Below are 22819 nucleotides of genomic sequence, written 5' to 3' on the forward strand. Positions count from 1 at the left end.
GAAGGATTTTGCAGCTGGAATAGTGTGCTTAAAAATTAATTCAACATTAAAAATAACTGAGGCCTTTTGCCAACACAGTATGTCATGTTTATTGGGAGAGTCACAGGTAAGCTTAAAACGTGATGAAGGGGGAAAGACCAGATGCCATCAGTAATGTCAAGAAACAAAATATTTAGCAGTTCTTAGTTTCAAATGTCGCATTTCCATTGCAGTTGAGGAATATATAGGCAACTTGTTGACATATCTGCAATGGGTGAAATTTATTTTTTCAGCAACAGGAAGCACACACATTTAACCAATGACTTTTTAGAACTGTAAACAAAGAAGAAAACTATTTTCATGTAGCTCAGTCAAGAAAATCATTTATACAGATTAAATTGATACAAAATACATTATAAAGAGAACACACATACAAAAGTCATTAAGTTGGTCAGAGAGCAAGGATGTCACAGAATACCACACTGCGAGAACACTGGTGTGAATTCATTTCAGTTGTGAAAGTATGTCCAGAGTTTGAGTAACACGTTTACTGAGGTAAAGGCACAATGACTTCGACATAATTAATGGGGAAGAATCCGGACTCCCCATGTATCATTCCTTCATACCAGTTTTCATCTATTTGATTGGTTAATGTAATGATGTCCCCTTCTTTAAATCCTAATTCTCCTTGGTTTTCTGGCTCAAAGTCATAGAGACCACGACAGCAGGGCTGGTCCATGGGAACGTTAGAACCTGTCCGCATGATATGGAGACAAAAAATACAGGTTAACATGACCAATCACCCATGGGAAACTGGAAAATGTGGACACCTCTGGAGAGCACAGTGGGCCTTGGCTTCCTTTCCTGCTGTCCATGGGTGCTGCAGCATGGTCTCTGCCTCTTTCTCCAGCTGCCTGAGCACACCTCTGGGCCACAGTGTCTGTCTCCTTTGTCCTCCCAGATAGAGGATACATGCCAAGCCCATCTCCTCAGAGCTGCCACTCAGCTCCGCCTGGAGCCCTAAGGGAGGGGCAGGAGAATGACAAGGCCAACCCCTCCCCATGGGGAGCTTACAGCCTCTTTGTGGAGACTGGATGGTACATAGAAACAGTTAAAGGACAAAGTTGAGAAAGTTAAAGAGAGGAGCAGAGATGCCTAGGTGGTCAGAGACAACTTTCTAGAGCTGGTATAGCCAGGAGCCAGGGCGGGAATGGGCAGAATATTCACAGGTTGAGCCTTACATCTCAAGGTTACCATACAGAGCCTGGAGTTCTCAGACTATTTTAAAACAGTTTTTTTTTTTTTTCTAAAAGGAAAAATTGGTAATCATTAAAGAAGAACTGTAACCCACAAACCTAGAGATAAGCAATGTTAAGCTTTCAGATTCCAGGTGTCATCATGAATGTATTTATACATGTACATTAACATATAGTTGTTTTCATTCAAGAATCTTCTTGTACACAACTATTGTAAGGTGTTTCTGGGTTACTTTTAGTTACTGACCAACTGTCAACTTTACTAATGTAACTCTATTGTTGGATATTTGAGATCCTTTCTTGGTTTTATTTCCTTTCTTTTCCTTTCTCTCTCTTCCTTTCATCATTCCTTCCTTCCTTCTCTCTCATTCTCTTTTGGCTTTCATAGTTAACTCTTTGCAAAATAGTGTAAACCTATATGTACACATATACATACAAACAAGCATAATTTTCCTGAGGATAAATTCCTAGAAAGGGATTTGATGATCATAGAACATTAATTTTTCTAAGATATTTGATATTTGCTATCAATTTATTATTCAATCATTACTTTCTAAAAAAATTTAGGAGCCCATTAGAATACAAATATTGATCCATATTCCCAGCTTATCAACTATTTTTTGTTTGTTTCATTTTTGCTGTTTGTGCTGGTGATGGGACAAGGAATAGAGTTTCTATTGTTTTGACAGGCATCCAGAAATTTAAAACAGAAAAAGCATTAACTTCAGTATCAATGTATCAAGTTTTTCCCACAAAAATCTCATTTTAAGTTTGACTGTTCAAACATACTTTTGAGTATTAATTTTAGGAGATTTTTAAAATGTCTGATCACTTGAAATAACTCACACTGGTTCATATACTACGCTTTTTATCCTATGACTAGATTAAACCTGTTACTATTTTAAGATTTTTGTATCTGTATTTAAAAGTGAAATGATTTTGTTTTTGTATTTTGGTCAGGCATTGGTTCCATAGTGATTTTTAGCTTTATTTTTAAAAATTAGGTATTTCAGGGCTTTGGCTGTAGCTCAGTGGCAGAGTGCTTGCCTAGCATGCATGAGGCACTGGGTTCAATCCTTAGCACCACATAAAAATAAACAAAATAAATCCTAATTCTGTCCATCTCAACTACAATTTTTTTTTTAAATAATTAAGTATTTCTTCTTTTTCCATTTTCTAAAATATTTACATTTTGAAGCTTAGGGAAAAAAATGCCTCAAACCGAATAGAGATGCTTTGTATTTTTGTTTAGGGTAATGACTTAGTGTGTCATGGGAGGAGATGGCATCACCCCACAGCAGTTCTCTGTAGCCTCCAAAGATCTCAGGAAATGCCACCATTACCTGTGAAGGAGTGGAAAGTGAGCCACAGGCAGGAGCCGAGGGCCTCTGGCCAAGAGAGATGGTGCCTCACGTGGAGGAGATTGGGGACATGGAGGCCAAAGTTGAGGTCAAAGTGAGACATGATTGTCTTTGAAGATAGGGCCATCTCAGAGAAGCTCACACCTGTCTACGTGGAAACCATCGTATTGATGGACCCAGGCAACTAAGAGGAGGTCAGGGAAGCCTCCCGCCACCAGCAGCTGCCTGGCTATGTTGATGCTCCTCTAAGTCACAACATAGGCAAAAAGAGACCTGAAAAGGAAGAGGAGGGTGACAGTCCAGAGTAAGACCATGGCAGTTTCAGTGTTCATCCTTCAAGAAGAAGGTTTAATCCTTTCCCAGAACTGAAATATCTGATATATTTTTCTTATTTCAGCTCTCCTATTTTATGCTTTACATTTTTATTTCCTTTTTTTCTATTATTATGAAACCCTTTTTCTCCTTAGACTTCGAACAAGAACTGAAACAAATTCTGCAAGAGATTATGGGCCTTCCTCACCAATCCAAGTAAAGAGAGAGAGAAAGAGAGAAGGAGAGGGGAAATTGGGGTATTTTTGTGGTTTAACAAATGAGAAGTCTCTTTGTCCTGGGGAAGGACAGGGGTCAGCAGCATTGTGGGGAGAGGAAGGGAAGGGTCCAGGGAGGGTCCAGGAGGGGAGTTTTCCTGCTGTGACAAGGATTTTATGTTGGTTTCAGTGGCATGAAATTCACTGAGTAGTGTCCATTTCACCCATTTTCATGACTGACAGGGAAGTCCTCAAGTTCCACCAACTGCCTACAACCTTATCAACACTCTGGCCATGTCTACTTGAGAGGGAGTACACAAGACCAGATTCACCCAAGGGGCTCTAATTGGTGAAGTTCCCCACGGGACATTTAGGAGGCTCCCCACCGCCTTTCGAAGGCAATAGTTCTCAACTAGGTAGCATATTAAACAGGCCTCTGAAGGGGTGAACACCATATCAACTAAATCAGATTCTTTGGCGATGGAACTGGAATAGCAGTATGTTTTCAAACTTTCCAGGTCTTTCCAATGTCCTGGGGAAGTTGAGGATCACCAGTGTAATGGCCCTCCCCTTCCTCCATGTTCTTTTCCCAGAGATTGGAAATGTTGAGGAACTTCAACGGAAGGGGAAAGGAAAGGTGGTGGGGAAGGGAAAGGAAAGGTGGTGGGGAGGGGAAAGGAAAGGTGGTTGGGAAGGGCTCTTGTTCCTCTCCAGGAGGCTGCTCCCACCCATGTGGCAACCTACAGGCAGGGCAGCCTCTTAACTTCTAGGACCTCTTTGATGTTTCTAGCATTTGGATTGCTCCTTTCATGAGAGACCTCATCCTAGCCTAAGTCTGTATATTTCTTCTGTCTTGACGATGAGAGTTTGGGCATAGGAGGATTTAAAAACTAGGGCTTAGTTCATTATTTTGAATTCAAACAGAATAACATTCAACAATGTCAAAACATTGGGGAACTGAGCGTTTCCAACATAAAACTTTTCATTTGTGTTTGGCTACACAGTATTTATCTGGGTGGGTAGAGGTGAGACGTTGAAAACCCAAGGCGATTTGAGCCCCGAGTAAAGTCAGTTTTATTAATGTACAACTATTTTAATGTGGCATATAAAAAATGGTTAGTATTCTTTTAGCATTTCTCCATCTACCAGTTTTTAACACACTAGTCAGGTTCCAAACCACATGGTAGTCTCAAGAAGCTTTTCCTTGAACACGGAATGTTAATGCTAGAAGGGAATTTGGCAGTCTTCCATGAACCTACCCCCTTTATTTTTTAAATTTTGGGAGACCCTGAGGATTCAACCTAGGGGTGCTCTACCACTCAGCTACATTCCCAATCCTTTTTTTTTTTTAGAACAGGGTCTCCCTATGTTGCTGAGGGTGGCCTTCAACTTGTAATGCTCTTGCCTCAGCCTCCTGAGCAGCTAGAGTTACAGGTATGTGCCACTGTGCCCAGATCCCCTTTTTGAAGAGTGGAAATGGTTTCAAGAAGTCACAATGGCCTGACCCCCAGACAAATGGTGAATCTAGAACAAGACACCACAGTCCAGACCCCAGAGTGCCACCTGTATAACCCATGACACTGCCGAGGGTTGTTAAGATATTTCGGGACTATCACACTAAGAGGCTAACTCTATTTTTTCTTCGTATTATTATATAAGCCACCAGCAATGACCAAAACAAATACTAAATACAGGCATGCACTTATCCAAGCCAATCACCTGGGTGTGCATACATGTGCACACTGCATGCACTCACTGAATATATCAGGGAAAAGACACATTCCTCATCATTCGAGGCAAGGGACAACAGCCAGCCTGCACACTTAGATACTCTGAGAGCAAAAGCGAGACTGGCACTCATATTATACTCCATCAGCAAATAAGCCCCAGATACAATATCTCTCTGGAGACCACCAAGTGGAAAGACCCAAGAGTTCCCCACCTCAAGTGACATATGTACCTGGATTCCATACACATCTGCACGGCCCCAACACTGAGCACAATTCCTAGCAGCAACAGGCACTTGATAAATTCATGCCAGCCAGAGCTCAGACTGGCTGACCCAAATTACATATATAGCAGGATGATATTTTGAAACACCATTCAATGCTGGGGCCCACAACCCAAAAAACTATGGTCTCCCTTGAGGGGGAGTATAGAACCTGGACATGAACAAAGCAGTAATGTTTGGCTTTTAAGTTCCAAAATAATGCCACTTCAGCTGTGAAATGTTGCAAACCAAGGCAGAGCAGGTAGGTTTTTATGAAAGAGAAAGAGAAAGAAGTTTTGGGTTCTAAGAACCAAAGTTTGGAGGCCTCAGAGACTAGAGGATGTTTTTACAAGCCATGGAGAGGGAAAGGCTGTTTCCTGACATTCAGAGAAGAGATATATGTTCCTCCTAGAGGGGGAAAGGGCCTGGTGAGAGAAGGTAGGTGAGATGGTTGAAATCTCTCTGGATTTCACCCCCAGCCAGATGGTCTTAAGCCCCACTCTCCAACGGAACCTGGGAGAACACAGGCTCCCCATAGCGCTCTGGACCAACAAGGTAACCCGGTGCCCAGCAGAAATATTAGGGTGGTTTTATTAAGCAGAGAGGGCTGAGGGAGCCACATCCTTCACTTCCCATGAATTACCATTCAAATCCCCTCAAGTGCCAGCAGGAGATGAGGAAAGGCCAAGGGGCTGGTTAGGCCAGAGGCCACCTGTGGGCAGGTACGCGCGCAGGCTCGGGATGTAGACTTTCTACAACCCAGCCCAAGACCCAGGCCTCCCGGGTCAAGTCACCTCAGCTGTGGACACAAGCCTCCTTGCCAGCCACCCATGGCACTTCACAAACTCCCTGGCTCACCCAAACATCATCTTGGTGTACATGAAGAGGAGGAGAAAAACCAACATCCCTGATAGGGAGTTTCCGATATGAATTGACTGAGTTTAAGTCCTAAATCAACTAAATAATAAATACATCATCTACGCTTTCTATTGGAAGAGAATGAATTACCTTGAAAGGCAAGATTATTTTTTTCTGCCATTAGAAGAAATGGAAAAAATATTTTTCTTTTTTGGCCAACAGTAGAAATGGAAAAAAGATTAAGTTGTTTCCACCACCATTGGTTTAAAGGAACGAGCAAGTTCAGCTTAGTTGAGAGAAAGTTTCTGCCCACCTGAGTGACAGAGGCTGAATTTCCCCTTGATATGAAAGAAGTCAACCATGGAAGGAACACAAATCCAGGCAGAAGGGGCTCTTCAGTGGGATCGTTCAAACTGTATTAGACATAAGCACTGCAAGGTGCCCCAGGGCCTGGCTTCCCACCACCAGAAGCCAGCACCTTTCCCAAAACTTCCTTTAAAAATAATCAGCCCTACTCTGCATCCCATTTTGTTGACAACCCATTCCTTCTATGTCCCCAGCTCCCCCCAAGTCCTGTGGCTGTTCATCATCCATCTCCACCTTTCTGCTCTCTCACCTACAGGACTTGGCTCCTAAAACCACTGAGAAAGTGCACATGAGCCCTCGCTAGCCGATGTGGATCTCCCTGCTATAGAAATAGCCAGTGAGGCCCACAACCCTATGCCGTCCAGCGAGGAGGCTGCAGCCCACTCCTGCCCTCCCAAAGAGCCCATATTTATTTTCTCTTACTCCTGAGAACTGGCTTTAATGAAACATGAGAGCAGAGGTGGGAAAAACACAGTCTTCCTTGTTAAAGTACTGAAACAAAGATTATTTTAACAGAGAAAAGGGAGTGACCCTGTTAAATATTTATTATTCAAGCTCTGATCCACACCATTAACAGAGAGAGAGAGAAGGAGAGAGAGACCCTATCACAAGGGTTTTAAGATGACTAGACAATAAACACTTTATCAGCAACACAATAGGAAGGGAAACCATGTTCTCATGAAAATAAATTTCACTCCCCTCCTGGCACTACTGTGGTCCTGTTTCTAAGAATATAGGGTCCCCTCTTATTTTAACTACAGGAAAATTCTTTGAGTGCCCTCCCCACAACTTCACTCTTTTTTGCCCAAGTCCCTGCTGCAAAGACTTCCTCACATATATCAGCACTGAACACATTTTATTTAGGTGGTGGTCATCCCGCACCACATTCCTCAGCGCCACTCAGCTACGGGGATGAAGTCATACCTCTCAGTTTCAGCGTTTACCATGTGCAGAGGCAATGTTCTAATACCTCACAGATATTAATGGATTTAATTTCCAGAGAAATCCCATGTTTAGGTAACATCATATTCCCCAATTTAAGGGATGGAGAAACTGAGGTTCAACATGATTAAACAGCAATGCTGGGATCCAACTTGTCAGGTCCAGAGTCTGCACTCTTGATCACTATGCCATGTGCTCTTTCTGATAACTATCAGTACATGAAGTTTTCCCCTCTCTGTTCTTCAGCCAAAGGAGAGGTCCATCAGCTGGGCTTGGAATGAGTCTTTGGGTCCTCAGCTGGGCACTTCCAAGGGAGCTCCCAGGCCAGGTCAGCTACTGACCTGAGGAGGGCTCTGTGTCTTTTAGTAAGAGCATTCTCCACCTAAATCCTACCCTGATTCTCTGGGCTTTGGCCCAGGACCCACCTAGTCCTACTCCACCTTGAGATGTGTTCTTGACTTCTCCTCTATCCTGCCTTCCTCTGCCTGAGCTCCTACATCAAAGTGAGCCACTTAAGGCTTCAATTTAAAGCAATGTCTACTCCAGTGGTGGGTTAGACACTAGAGTAGACACAGCAACCTACTAAGGGAGTGGCATTTGTGCAGCTTGGCCTTCTCATTCATTCTCCTTCTCTTTGTCCTGTGCCAGGATCTATAAGCTGTTCTCATTTCTAATGAGAGAAGGGAAAGTAGGAGAGGTCAGTGGGGCAAGGGGACTCCTCCTCTCTATAGCACTAAAAATCACAGTTCTTTTATTGTACTTGAACTTGAGTTATTTTCAGACCATCAAAGGAGCCCATGACTTTCTCTTCTCTGCTGCCCTTGACTTGGGGGAATCTCATGGCCTGGGAGCATTTGGTCAGAGCATCCCTATTGAAAGGCAAACCTGACCCCCCACATACACACCTGCTTTGGAGGGAGAAAGGGGATGGAGAGAGACGTCATTCACACAACTGCTGTCAACATGAGTCCCTGTCGTAGTACAAGGTACGGAGTCTCCAGGAAGCTACTGACCTGAGGAGGGCTCTGTGTCTTTTAGTAACTGCCCCAGAATGCTGTGCCTTGTGAATGCTGCCCCAGAATGCTGTGCCTTTTGTTCCTGCTTTTTATAGTTTTTCTCTTGCCTCCCTTGTAGTCAGGCTGCGACCTGTCACTTTTTCCTGCTGTCAGTGGGCCTCCCCGAAGCAGTCCCTTGGGCCTTTCTAATATGCTGGTTCCAGTCTGCTGTAGGCTGGGAAATCAGATAACCAATTATGTAGCATTAACAGCTGCTATACTGTGGGTGCTTACTCTGTAGCAAGTACCATGCCCAGTACCTCTAACTTACATGATCTAATTTAATCCTTAGAATAATCCTTTGCAGGGCTGGGATTGTAGCTCAGTGGTAGAGTGCTTGCCTCGCATGCATGAGTTCGATCCTCAGCACCACATAGAAATAAATAAATAAAAATAAAGATATTGTGTCCATCTACAACTAAAAAATATATATATATATATATATATATATATATATATATATATATATACATACACATAGACATATGTGTGGTATGTGTGTGCATGTATATGTGTGTGTGTGTGTGTGTGTGTGTGTGTGTGTGTATATATATATATATATATATATATATATATATATATATACATATGAAAAATCCTTTGCAATAGGAGTCATAATCCCATTCTTTACATGACAAAATTGAGGCCCAGAAGTATGAAGTGACAGAGCTGGGATTTGGGTTTCCCTCTAACTCCATGGCCCCCTTCACTCCTTCTGGCTGGGTGGGCTCATTTTCCACTCACTTCCTGGTCTGATACTCAGAAGTTTAAAGGTCTTTTCTTATTATTTATGCTACTGCCAGGGGCACTAAAGAACAAAAAGGAAGGTACTTATTAATGGGTAGAGTTAGCATCCAATCAAGAATGGAATCTAAGTGTCTTTCTGGAAGCTTTGGTTCCACAAGCAAGATCATCCTGACATTTGAGGATACTTGTGACATCAGGCCAAATGGTTCATCTCCTATCTTGTTGGGTCAAAGAACTGATTTGGCACTTTTAAGGTTACTTCTGGCTCAGACTCATTCTCAAACACTTGCCAAGTACATACATACTTTCTTTCTCTTTAGCTGACCCAGACACAACATTGCTGTATAGTTCTGATAAATACCACAAAACCATTTTGTTTACCATTTCTAAAATACCGCTTGGGCCCATGGTAAAAGTGCACTGGATAGAAACTTGAGATCCCTGAGTCCTACCTCTGAATAAGGTCATCTTTGGGCCCCAATTTCTTTATCTGCAAATTTTCAGTCATAATCTAAGATATGTAAGTTGAAAACTACTGAGAAAAGCTAGTAAAGTCTATAAACTGTCTTTCTAGAAATAACATCCACAGGATGTGCTTATCCACAGGAAATAGGATTGATGGAAATTACTTGTCAATAGAACTCAAGTTTAATCATTGTAATCTATAAAAATAAGCATGTGTGATTTGTTTTAAATTCAATACCAATCCTTCACCATTCACACGGGTTATATTACTTTGGATTAACTAGTAGAGCTTGTGCCCTTCATTCTACAAAGTCTTGACTTGTTTGCTGAGATGGCTCAGGCAGATACCTCAGAAGCTGCAGCCCATTTACTTATTAAAACTTCCTGAGAAGTGACAGATGTAGTTTTCTGGTCCCTGGCACAGGAATTGGCTTTCAGGTGGTACTTGGTTTAGCCTGATCCATGTCTTTTAAATAAGGTGGATTAGTTGCCAATATGGAAAAATCAGGAGATTGCACATAAACATATGATTTCTGGCTCCTCTTGAAAAAAAGCAGAAAGACTGGCTATTCTGGGTCCACATTCTTAGGCAAGGGAAAGCGGCTATAGACTATTGGTCACCCACTTTGGACAGGGCAAATGATTCCTACTAAGCTGGAGACTTGCCTCTCTCTGTTAAGCTCCTGACTGGGAGACTTGGTGTTGTTACCAGGCCTGTGCAATTGTCTTACACTTTTCCTATTCTCTCATTCCCAAAATCTGGAGAGTTTGTAGCCACACCCACTGGACAACTCCAGAGGCTATCATTCATGTGGATTCGAACTGGAGTTCCCTGGAACAGTGCTACATGGCTGTACTGTTTGTAATCCCTGGAAACATATTGACTTCTATACTATTTTTAAAAAATAATTGAATATAATAATTTTAGATGATGGGATTTTAAATGTTCATTCAAAGATTAAATACATTATTACAAAACACATATTAAGATGTTAAGATAGATACTCAGCATTTGAGATGATATATCATAACTATTTCAGCTAAGTCATACTAAAACTTCTACAGCTAAGTTAGAAGTCATATAGCTTTTCAAAAACTCCTTTTGCATAGTATTTGGAAGAATTATGGGAAATCATTCTCTGCAGTGAGAAAAAAAACCTTCCCCTTCAAATCTTCTTTCAGTTTGGAAAATAAAAGGAGTCTTTCTTTATTTCCCTCATCAATGGCTACTGATTAACAATTGTAAACAAAGCTCACACTTTAATTTTTTAAAAATATTTTTAAATATAGAAAACATTAAGTACTTAACCTATACACTTCTCCAATTTTTAAAATATTTTTAGTTGTAGTTGGACACGATAAATTTTATTTATTTATTTAGTTATTTATTTTTATGCGGTGCTGAGGATCAAACCCAGCACCTCACACATGCTAAGCGAGCCCTCTACTGCTGAGCCACAACCCCAGCCCCCCCCCCGCCCCCGACTTCTCCAATTTTCAAGAATTCTAAGTACTCACAAAAGATGAACATTGCAGTCACAGAATTAAGAGTTGGAAACTACATTAAAATTCATTAAGTCTAATCCCTTCATTTAGGGACAAGTTCAAATCAGTCTAGAGATGTTAAGAAACTCACCCAAGTCACACACACAGCTAATGAATATGAGAATCTGAACTACAATGTGCCACTCCTTTCTACATGTTTGTGTCTCTCTTGTCCATAAACCCTGTCTCTGAATTCTGAACCACTGGACATGGTCTACATTAGTGGATGAGGGGGAAAGCAGGAAAGGAGGAGAAAAAAAGATGGGGAAAAGAAAAGAGGAGAAAAGTAAGAACTTGCTGACTGAACAAACTCCATTTTCACTGCTCTGTGAAATTTTAATTTCCTCTTTGGAAATGTAGGTTTAAAAAAAAAAGGTATGTTTCTATTTGCAAAGTGCTCGTCTTCTTTAATTTTTAAATCTCACATTTCACTTCTGAATCAATGTTTATTTTTTAGCGTAATCCTAGAGATTTTGTACCAATGAGACGAATGACTTAGGCTCTAGAAATTATTTCTGAGCAGGCTTCGAAGTGTCAAGAAATTTATAAAAGTCTCTTTTATACCTAAAGAGAGTTAGAATGTCTTAATACAAGTCATTTGAGAGATTTATTTTGCCTCACTCTGACACGCCTGTAGCACACATTTGGAATGCACATTTGTTAACAAATCTCAGCCTTTTCTACATTTTTAAAGTAGATCTAAGTTTATAGTCTATTAACCCTTCACTGTCATTATATAAGTTGTCAGCATATAAAACGGTACCTTCTGGGCTAGGGTTGTAGCTCAGTGGTAGGGCACTTGCCTGGCACATTTAAGGCACTGGGTTTGATCCTTAGCACCACATAAAAATAAATAAATAAAAATAAAGGTATTGTGTCCATCTACAACTAAAAATTAAAAAAAAAATAAAATGGTACCTTCTTTAGAAATATTAGTGGAGAAGAAAATGCTTCATAAATATATGACTTGATAAAATATGTAAAATGTACCTCCCTCGTTCTTCAATGTTTTAATGCATAATTAAGAAAATGACAACTTGGTGCCTGATAAAAAAATTCCCCACAGATGGAGAAGATACTTGAGCATAGGTCACAGGTCCCTACACTGTTTTCTTCAAAATCAACAATTTTCTGGAACTGCCCAGGCACACATTTCATCCCAAGGACTTTCCTTGGCCTCCTTTTCTCTTTGGGGACAGGGGTAGCATATGCTGATAAAGCAGCACAGTTCATACTCACAAGCTTGGACAGGCACTCATATATCCTAGCCAGAGCCTGAACTTGGATTTTGTCTGCAATCCATCATTTCAAGTTGTGATTCCCCTCCTTCTCCATTTCTGGCAAACTTTATTCATTCCTTTAACTACCTAGCAATGATATTATCAAAGATTCCATCTCAGTCCCACAATGCATTCTGTCTAATTGACCCATGTCCTTTCATCTCTCTCTAAACTTTTTTCTCTAGAAAGAAGAAATGATGAAGAAAATGTTCTTGGAATTCATTTCTGGCACAGTCTTTTGAGCTTTGCTTTAAATTGTTAGTGAAATGCTTGACATTTTTCCTTTACTTTATAAACATTATGTGCAAATCATTCAGAATCCTAATGGAAAGTAATTTCCCATTAATGCAAGCTATAAAATGTTATTTTCTTTTGAAACTGTGCCTGAGAAACAAACACTACAGGACTCCTTTACACTCAAAAATTCCACCCACAAATCAATGAAGCTCGATGCTAGGTGTGTGACATGGGTACTGAGAGCTTCTGCCAATGGAAACTTCAAAGAGGTGGCCCAGGAAAGGCACAGGCAAACGGCCAACAAAGGCACACAGGAGAGTCTGTGGCAGGGGTGAATCTAGTTATTGGACATGGAGGCTTCTTTCAAGCCTTCTTTTGCACATCTGTGATCCCTGGCTGAACAACACCCTTCTAATAACTTAATCTGCCTAGGGACTGAGCTACTAGCCAAGAAGGAAGGGACAAAGCTCAGGCATGCACTGCCTGGATGAAGAAGCCAGAGAACTCACTGTGCTATCAGTATTCTCTTCCTCCAGTTTGGATGCATGATCCCTCTGCAACCATGTGCTGACCACAGATTCCCTGTGATGAGTCTTGGAAATAAATCATTCCTAGTGCTCGTGAACATCTCGTAAAATTCTCCAGTCTTCCTTCTTAATGATATAAAATGAAATATCTATAGGAAAGCATCCATCTCTATTACTTACTGGCTCTGTGACCTTGATAAAATGTCACTTAACCTCTCTGAGCATTCTTATTTGTCTGTATGTAAAATGGGAATAAAAATAGCACTAGAAATGTATGTAAAGTATTTAGAACACTATTTAACCCATAGTGAGCATTTGAGCATAGCTATTATTAACATTATATCATTATTTATTATTTTGTTTTTATTGTTTTCACTTTTTTACAGTATCATTATAAGGATGAAATATTAGGTACATAAAGCATCAAATAATAACACCTGGCATACTTTAGGCTCTCAAATGCTATGAGCTTATGGCTTTCAGTAATGCTTTAATTCAAATAACTTTTCATTTTTATAGAGCTTAATACTCTCTACACTGCCAAAAAGGCCAACACAAAATACAGCCAAGTTCTCTCTGGTACCAAGTGCAAGCATGGTGTCTTGGGCCCTTGACTCTAGTTCTGGGGTCCTGTCTTCAAGCATGGAACGCTTGTTTCATGCGAGATGAAAGATGGAGAGAGCAGAGCAAGAATTGGGCCCACCTAGGTGGTGTTCTGGGTTCTTCCTACTCAAATATAATATATTGGGGTGGGGAGGCTGGCAATGGAATCATTTCCAAAGTTTTCAATTACTCTATTGATATCCAGCTTATTTCTAAACAAAAATTTGAAGTGACTTACAATAATATCTTCATATTCTGATAAAATTTTATCAGAATAGAAGTAGAAAGGTAAAGGTAAAAAGCAGGGAAACAATATAATTCTCATCCAAATAACATAACTTTTGAGATTAAAAGTTACACTGAACCAACAGGCATATGCTGGGACTATCCCAAAGGAAGTGGGACATATGGTCATCCCCATCAAAGGAGGGACAAAAATAGTAGCTACAGTTCTTTAGATGGTGTTGTGCTTGAACCTTACATCTGGTATTGAGCTTCCTGGTAGCTAGAGCAAATGGAGAATACAGTGGGGCACATACTTCTATAAAGAAGGAAGTATACCTCCTGTTCAAAGCCATCAACTTTTCCCACTAGTAAATACATTTTTATGCAATATTCTTATTAAAATATAATTTGAATAATATCTTGAGAAAAGAAAAATAATGTTCATAATCCTATCTTTAGACTAATCTTCATACAGACACATGTTCACAAAGTTATAATCATAGATTACTTACAATTTTTCATCCTTATTTTCCACTTACTATCAACATCTTATGTTTCTTCATAATCTACTTATTAATACGTTTAAATAGATGCAGGATATCTCATTTTGTATACCACAATCTCTTAACCAGTATCCTACTATTGACAAATAAATGTTGGTTATTAGGCTGTTCTCACAACTTTTTGTTTGTTTAGACAGTTTCTATACAGATATAAAGGAGGATGCTTTGCTTAAATTATTTCTTTAGGATACATTTCCAGGAATGAAGCTACTGGGAGTATGGAAACATTTGGTAGACATTGCCAAGTTGATTTTGCAGCAAGTCATATCAGGATCTGGCAAACTATGGCCTGTGAACCAAATAACAATTTAAAGGAACACAGCTATGCCCATTCACTTATATGTTGTCTATGAACATTTTTGTGTGTTACAGCAGACTCAACTAGCTGCAATAGAAACCATATTGCCCAATAGAGAAAATAATGCCTAAAATATTTACTATCTGGCACTGTACCAAAAAAATCTTCCCATCCCTAGTTTATCCTAATGTATATTCCTACCTTGTCTGTGAGATTGTACCATGTACCACACTCCAACAGAAATGAATTTACGAGATCCTATAGAGAACACTGAGTCACAAAATAGACATTTTCTTCCACAATAAGTCTGTAGTAAATGTATGTGGTAGAGATTGCAAGCTGGCCAACAAAACCCACTCTTCCTTTCTTCAATAGTAATATAATTGTAGGTAGGATATGAATTTCCAGCTCACCTTTCCCCAGCCTTTGCAGTTTGATGAGTTATATGACCAAGCCATTGCCAATGGGATGAGAGTAGAAGTGACGTGAGCCACTTCTGGCTTATTTCCTTTGGAGGATACCTCTGGCCCTGGACTTCCATTCTTCATTTCTGTCCTGTTTGAATACTACCTTCTTGAGTGTCTCCAGAATGGTAGCTACCAATAGAGAGACTGGTACCAGGAGTGTGGGGTTGCCATAGTAACACCTAAAATTAGTAGTACTGATTTAGAGGGCCAGAAGTAATAAAGAAGAAATAAATTTAACAGGTATAGAATCCAGTAAACTCTTATTAGGTTTCATAATCAAATATTTGTCCTTGATAACCTTTGAAACCAGACCACATACCAGTATCTCCAAAGAAAAAAGATGAACAAAACCAAAATGTTAACTGTTAGACTCCTTACTAGATGTAACAAGTTAGTGTAAGAAGGATAAGAACTGCCCAGTTTGCAAGTAAATCAATGAATACCATAATAATCTGAGGTTGGGATCAGCACATTAGAAACAACAGTAACTGCTTCTGTGCCCCCAAAGAACAGAACATCATCAGGTTGCTATTCCAAATAATTCCCAGGGACCTCCCTAAACCAAAGAAGCACAACTATGCCTCAAAAATTAAAGTTATTGCCTCCTGCTCAGTTCTGTGGTTTTGGATGCCCTAGAGGTAACCTCCATAACTTTAGAGGGGAAGGCATGGGATTGATAAGGAAGGAAGAAAAGAAACCTGTCTTAAGAACTATGTCTAAAAAAGGATTTTGAGCAGGGTGTGGTGGTGCATGCCTGAAATCCTAATGCCTCAGGTGGCTGAAACAGGAGGATCTCATGTTCGAAAGTCAGTCTCAGCAACTTAAAGGCCCTAAGCAACTCAGAGAGATCTTGTCTCAAAATACAATATTAAAAGGGCTGGGGATACAGTTCACTATTGAACCTCTGGGTTCAACACTTGGTACAGGAAGAAGAAGAAGGAGGAGGAGGAGGAGGAGAAAGGAAGGAAGGAAGGAAAACAGAAAGAAAGGACCTTGAGTTCAATTATGGGAAAACAGACCTGCCTGAGAGCAGATTATAGCTCCATATGTTTTTGATAGAATCAAACTAAGGGGAAACAAGCTTAACCAGAAAATATCTGCATCTATTGAACATTAAGGAATTCACAAGCCCAAATCATAAAGAAAGCAACTTTCCAAAGACTACCTCAGATGTGGACTCAGAAGATATGAAAGATTAAGAGGGGGGCAATGCAGGGGTCCACAGAGTGAAGGACAAGATAAAAACTCTCCCCTAAGGCAGCAGAGTCACCATCTAGTCAAGATACTTCCTTCACTGCCAGGGTAGGGGGTCCTTGGCAATTTCTGTCCGGCAGGATCCATCATTGTTACGGACTTGTTTCTGCTGTGTATTCCCATTTTCCATGGTCTGAATGTTTGCATCTGCCCCAGATTCAAATATTGAAATTTAATCCCTGATGAGAAAGTATTAAAAGTTGGGGCCTTCAGAGGTGAGTAGGTCATAAAAACAGCCCTCATGAATAAGATTAGTACCTATGAAAGAAGTCCAAGGAAGCTAGTTTGTCCCTTCTGCAGTGTGAGGACGGAGCTAGAAGGTACCATCTGTGAGGAATGGGCCTCAGAAGACACTAAATCAGCCAGCACTTTGGTCTTGGATTTGCGAGCCTCCGAAAGGTATGCAATAAATCCTGTTGCTTTTAAGTTTTCCACTCTCAAGTATTTCGTTATAGTAGTATGAACAGACTGAGTCGTAGTAGGATAGACCTCAGGTTAAAAAAACCTTTTGCAGGCAAGAGTCCTAACTTGAACTGGGTAATGACCACCCAGCTAGAGATCGCATTTCCCAGGCTGCTTTGCCACTGCATAACTATTTGGTTGAGCTCTTGTCCCTGGAATATTGAGTGTGTCATTTCCACCTTGCTAGCTTAGGATGAAATGTCTAGCCTACATATTTCTGTTTTTACCCACTTCTTGCTGGCTGGAGCGACAACAGCTTGGAAATCACATGATAAGGATGCCAGAGCATCTATCCACCTGGGCCCCTGAGCAGGTCTGGGGACAAGAATCACCCATCCTTTTGGAATATTCTCCCTGGACTGTTGCATGAGTAAGAAAAATTTATACTGTTGCATACTGCACTTGAGTTTTTCTTTTTTCTTTTTTTTTTTTTGATACAGAAACTAGTGTCACCCTAATATAATATAAAAGAAGTCTTCAGAGAACTATATCTGAATATCCTCTTGATGATTTTTAAAGAAATCAATTTAACTAAAATAACTTTAAAGGAAACATTATGTCAAAAATGTAAATTGAAAACTAGCACCACACGCTATAAAGAGACTGTAACCATGAAAACAATTATGATGGAAAAGAGGCGATTTAATTCAATTCAAGTTAGGACTCTTGCCTGAAAAAGGTTTTTAACCTGAGGTCTCTATCTTCTGTTAAAATTGGGCATTAATAACATTTCAGCACAAAACTATGACTTTACATCAGACTGACTGAAACAGAATTAAAAAAAATATTCTTATGATGTGATTCAAGATATTTATGCTGACATTAATTTAGTACCTAAAGCCATCTTGTGTAAAAGCAGAAAAATGCAATCAGATGTCCAAAGCTCAGAATAAATGCATATTGGTAGCTGGATAAGGAGCCAGGTAAGTCCTCCCTTCCTGGGTTTGTGTTGTGTACCTGGGAGCCCAGACATCTGCCTTCAGGAAGGAGTATTGAATATGGCGACCCAAAACAGGATATCAGGGCAATACCATGGGTGATGGAAACATCCTGAAAACCAGAAACCAGTACATTTAATCAGCTGAGAATCCCTTACTCCCCCTTTACCATGGGAGGCCAACTAGAAAGGAATCTCTAAATAAAAATTTTCATATAGAGTCAAGAATCAACAACATTGGATGAGAAAAAACTTCATAAAGGAGATGGCAGATCTAAACAAACACTCAAGGAGATAAAATTTAATATAATACAAAAATAGAGACTTCTTTAAATTATAATTAATATTCTAAAAAGGATCTGAAGGATCTAATTACTCATAAAGTTAAAATTTTAGAAATTTGAATATATATATTGGAAACCCAAATAATGCCTTTCTCTCCTCCTCCTAATCCTTGAAATCTATGAATATGGTGTCTTATGTGGCAAAAGGGAATCTTCCAACTTTTCTTTTATTTTCTTTTTTGGTACCAGGGATTGAATCCAGGGTTGCTCTACCATTGAGCTATATCCCCAGCCCTTTTTATTTTTTTTTATTTTGAGTCAGGGAATCACTAAGTTGCTGAGACTGGCCTCAAACTTGCAATCTTCCTGCCTCAGTCTCTTGAGTTGCTGGGAATACAGCTATCACACCTGGCTTACAGATCTTGATACAGAGAGAATTATGTGGGTGGGCACTCATAGTCATACAATTATGTGTGTGGACTTAATATAATCAAAAGGGGCCTTATAAAAGGGAAGCAAGAGGATCAGACTCAGAATAAGAACTTGCAACTGTGAAAAATGAGGCTGGAGGGGTGGGGTTGTGGATCAGCGGTAGAACATTCACCTAGTATGTATGAGCACTGGAATCCAACCTCAGCATCACATAAAATAAATTAAAAAATAAAATAAAGGTATTGAGCCCAACTACAAAAAAAAAATTTAAAAAACAAGGCTAGAGACAGATATGAAGATGCCATACCACCAGCTAAAAAGATGGAGCAAGGGGCCAGAAGCCAAGGAACACAGAGCCTCCAGAAGGTGAGAAAGGTAAGAAATGGATTCTCCTCTTGCATCAGCTCCTGAATTTTAGGCCCTGTGGCCCCCACAGCTTGAGAGGTGGGGAGGGGGGAGGGTGGAGGATGGGAAAGGCAGGGGAGCACAACAGACACTAGTATGGCAATTTGTAAATCAATGGATGTGTAACTGATGTGATTCTGCAATCTGTGTATGGGGTGAAGGTGGGAATTCATAACCCACTTGAATCAAAGTGTGGAATATGATATGTCAAGAAATTTGTAATGTTTTGAACAACCCACAATAAAAATTAAAAAAAATAAAATAAAATAAAATGGATGATAAATGTGTATTAATTTAAGCCACATAGGTTGTAGTGGGGAAACTAATAGGATAGATGTAAGAGACTGAGTAGATATGCTAAATAAATGAATGGTATCAGCGAAGAATAAAATGATATAATGAAATTTCCTCTGAGGGCAGAGATGAGGAAAGAAGGGACAGGACAATGAGACAGAGGAAGAATCAAAAGAGCCAATATCTAATGGGAGTTAAAAAGGGGAAAAAAATCAAGGAAATAGGGAAGTATATCTAAGGCTATAAAAAGTATTTCCAGGTTTAAGAGCAATATGAGTAATTAGATTAAAGGGTCAACAAGAAGGAGGAAGGAGAAGGGAATGTAACCAGTCTTCCCATATTTGATTCAATTGCCAGGAAACATGGATGGGTCCAGCACTACCATTAGAGATTTCAATACTCTTTTTACCCAAAAATTAATAGGAAAAAACAGACCGCAACAAATCAGAAGATATAGAAGAATTGAACAACACTAAGAACTTGATCTAACTGACATTTATAGAACACTCCACCAAAGAAAATAGAATACACACCTTTTCAAGTGCACACAGGACATTTACCAAGACGAATAATATTCTGGGTCATAAAGCAAAACAATTTAAAGGGTACAATTCATACAAAGTATGCTATTTGAACAAAATAGAGTTTATCTGAAGTCTCAAACAGAAAGATATCTGAAAAAGACCACATATGTGGAAATGAAATACTTCAAAAGAAATCATAGGTTAAAGAGACTTTGAAAAATAAAATTAGAAAGGGTTTCGAAGAGAATGAAAATAAAACTACAACATATCTGAATCTATGAAATACAACTAAAGTAGTACTCAGAGGGGAATTGATAGCAGTAAACACATACGGTTATTAGAAAAGAAGAACAGACTCAAAGACCTTAGTGTCTATCATAAGAAACTAGAAAAAGAGTAAATTAAACCCAAAGTAAGCAGAAGCAATGAAATAATAAAGATCAAAGTGGAACCAAATAAAACGGAATATAGTAAACATGAGAGAAAAAACACTGACAAAAAAATGGAAAATTAACAAACTCATAGCCAAAATGAGATGATTAAGAAAAAAAGGAAAGAAACTACCAATAACCAGTATCAGCAATGGATGAGAGAGGTGACACCCTCACAAATTCTGCATATCTTAAAAGGATAATAAGAGAATAACTGGAAGAACTTTATGCCTAACTGACAACTTAGGTTTATGGACAAATTCCTTGAAAGAGACAAACTCTCTCAAGAACCTGGTAACATTGATATCCCTGTATCTATTTTTTAAAATATCACATCTGTAATTTAAAACCTTTCCTTAGAGAAGAAAAGGAGAAGCTTTAGCCAGCCGATCCAGATGGGCATCCTTAGCCAGCTGATCCAGATGGGCATCCTTAACCAGCTGATCCAGATGGGCATCCACAGTGCTCAGTCACCTAGACAGCCTGATACACTGTGGTGAGGAACCCAGACTCACAACCTCATTCAGACCATTAATAATACTAAATCAACCTCAAAATCCCTGAATAGTACTCTCCCAAATGGTCAAGCTCATTTAAAACCAAGAAAGTCTTAGAAATTGTCACAGCCAAGAGGGGCCTAATGTGACAAACTACTAAATGTTAGGTGGTATCCTAGAACAGAAAAAGAGCAAATTAAACTCAAAGCAAGCAGAAGCGATGAAATAATAAAGGCCAAAGTGTTCAAGATTGGAACATTCAATATTGTTAAACTGCTGATTTTTTCTTAAGGGATCAGAGAGTCAACACAATATAAATCAAAATTCAAATGTGCTTTAAAAAAATTGAAAAGATGATCTTAAAATTCTCAAAAAAATTGCAAAGGAACTAGAATAGCCAACCCAGATTTGACTGAAAAAGAAGACCAAAGTTAGAGGATTAACAGGACCAGATGTCAAGACTTAGAAAGCTATGACAAGCAAGAAGCAGGAAGTCGAATAAGAATGAAAGTAGAACCCTAGTCCCTCAGCAATGCTGCTGTGCATGTTATTTTTATGCACATGGCATTGTAGTCATTGTTACAGAATATAAAAATGGAGGTTTGGGCTGAGGCTTCAGAACTGTTTTTAAAGCTTGGTGTGCAGAAGATCACCCTGTAGAACTTGAAACAAACAGAAGTGATGGGGGAAACGTTTTTATTACTCTTAACCCTAACTCACACCTGTGGCACAACCAGATCAGGTAACAGAGATTAGAAAAAAATTTCAGAGAAGTTATGGAAAGAGCAGGGAGGAGCTGGAAGTTGCATGTTCTTCCGAGAGAAAGAGAGAGGTTAGGGTAGGAGGGAGATTTATTTAAAAGTGCCCTCAAAGAGCATGAAGTTCTCTAGAGCTTCAAGAACACAAGGGGTAGATGAAACAAAGAAGCCCAATACCATCCCTGCCCTGATATCTAGCTTGCCACTGAAATAGTATATTGGAGATTTTAACTTTGGTTACTACACAGGTCTTAGCAACTGGGCCACTGTGCAAACTTTCACTTTTACAGTGAAGTAAGTGACTGGAGAACTCCTGTGATCTAGATGTAATCAGAAAAGTCCTGGAGCCTGCCCAGGTTTTCATTCAGAGATAGCGGCAACTGAATGTAAAATAACAGCAGGGGAAACAAGAGGGATAGATTTTAATACTTCTGCATGATGAAAATGATCATTATGTAATAAGTATTTATTTGACAAGGATGGTGATTTTAAGTAAGCTGGAAGAGGGGGTGTATATGGGAGACCAAAGGAGAGCAAGTTGAATGCTTATCTTCTTTAGTAGGAAATCATTATTTGTGACCCAAAACTGAAAAATCAGCAAATAACATTTTGTTTAGAACAATGGAGTTAAATACCAAACAGTGGAGAGTTGAAAGTGGTTTCCTCTGAGAGTAGGAAATAAGCCTTGGCAGAGGAGTAGAGAGGGAGACTACTGATTTTCATAGATAGAAGCTTTGTGGTACCATTTTATTTTAAAAACTATATGTACATATTATTCTGAGAATTGTTATTTTTTTATTTAGTTGTAGATGAACACAGAGTATCTTCACTTATTTTTATGTGGTGCTGAGGATCGAACCTAGTGCCTCACACATGCAAGGCAAGCACTCCACCACTGAGCCACAGCCCCAACCCCTGAGAATTGTTATTTTTCACAAAAAAAAAAAAAAAAAAAATGGAACTTTAAAGGGAGTGATAGTGGTGGAAGAAAATTCAGACTGATGCTTTTCTGGATTGGGTGTGCTATGGAAGAACACCAGACATCCAACAACAGAATAAATGAACCTCAAGCCACATCTTACACACAAATCCTACCTCAAAATAGATCATGAATTTGAGAAAAAACATATAAGAGAAGCTCTTATACTAAGCAAGGCAAATAATTCTTAGTTTCATATCAAGAACAGGAGAAACAGATAACTTGGATTTCATCCAAATTAAAAACTTTTGATCTGTGAAACCCTGTTAAG

The 22819-nt window shown here is 39.4% G+C and overlaps 1 protein-coding gene across 1 annotated transcript in view; it reads right to left on the reverse strand.

The window, feature by feature from the left end:
* Positions 1-526: 526 nt before the first annotated feature.
* The window catches only part of Sh3gl3 (SH3 domain containing GRB2 like 3, endophilin A3), a 54158-nt gene continuing 31865 nt past the window's right edge, over positions 527-22819 (reverse strand). Inside the window, exon 8 of the mRNA XM_027921465.2 lies at positions 527-732. Coding sequence (XP_027777266.2) covers positions 527-732 — 206 coding nt within the window. The remainder of the gene's footprint in view (positions 733-22819) is intronic.

Source organism: Marmota flaviventris, chromosome 2 (genome assembly GCF_047511675.1).
Source record: "Marmota flaviventris isolate mMarFla1 chromosome 2, mMarFla1.hap1, whole genome shotgun sequence".
NCBI classification, from domain to species: domain Eukaryota; kingdom Metazoa; phylum Chordata; class Mammalia; order Rodentia; family Sciuridae; genus Marmota; species Marmota flaviventris.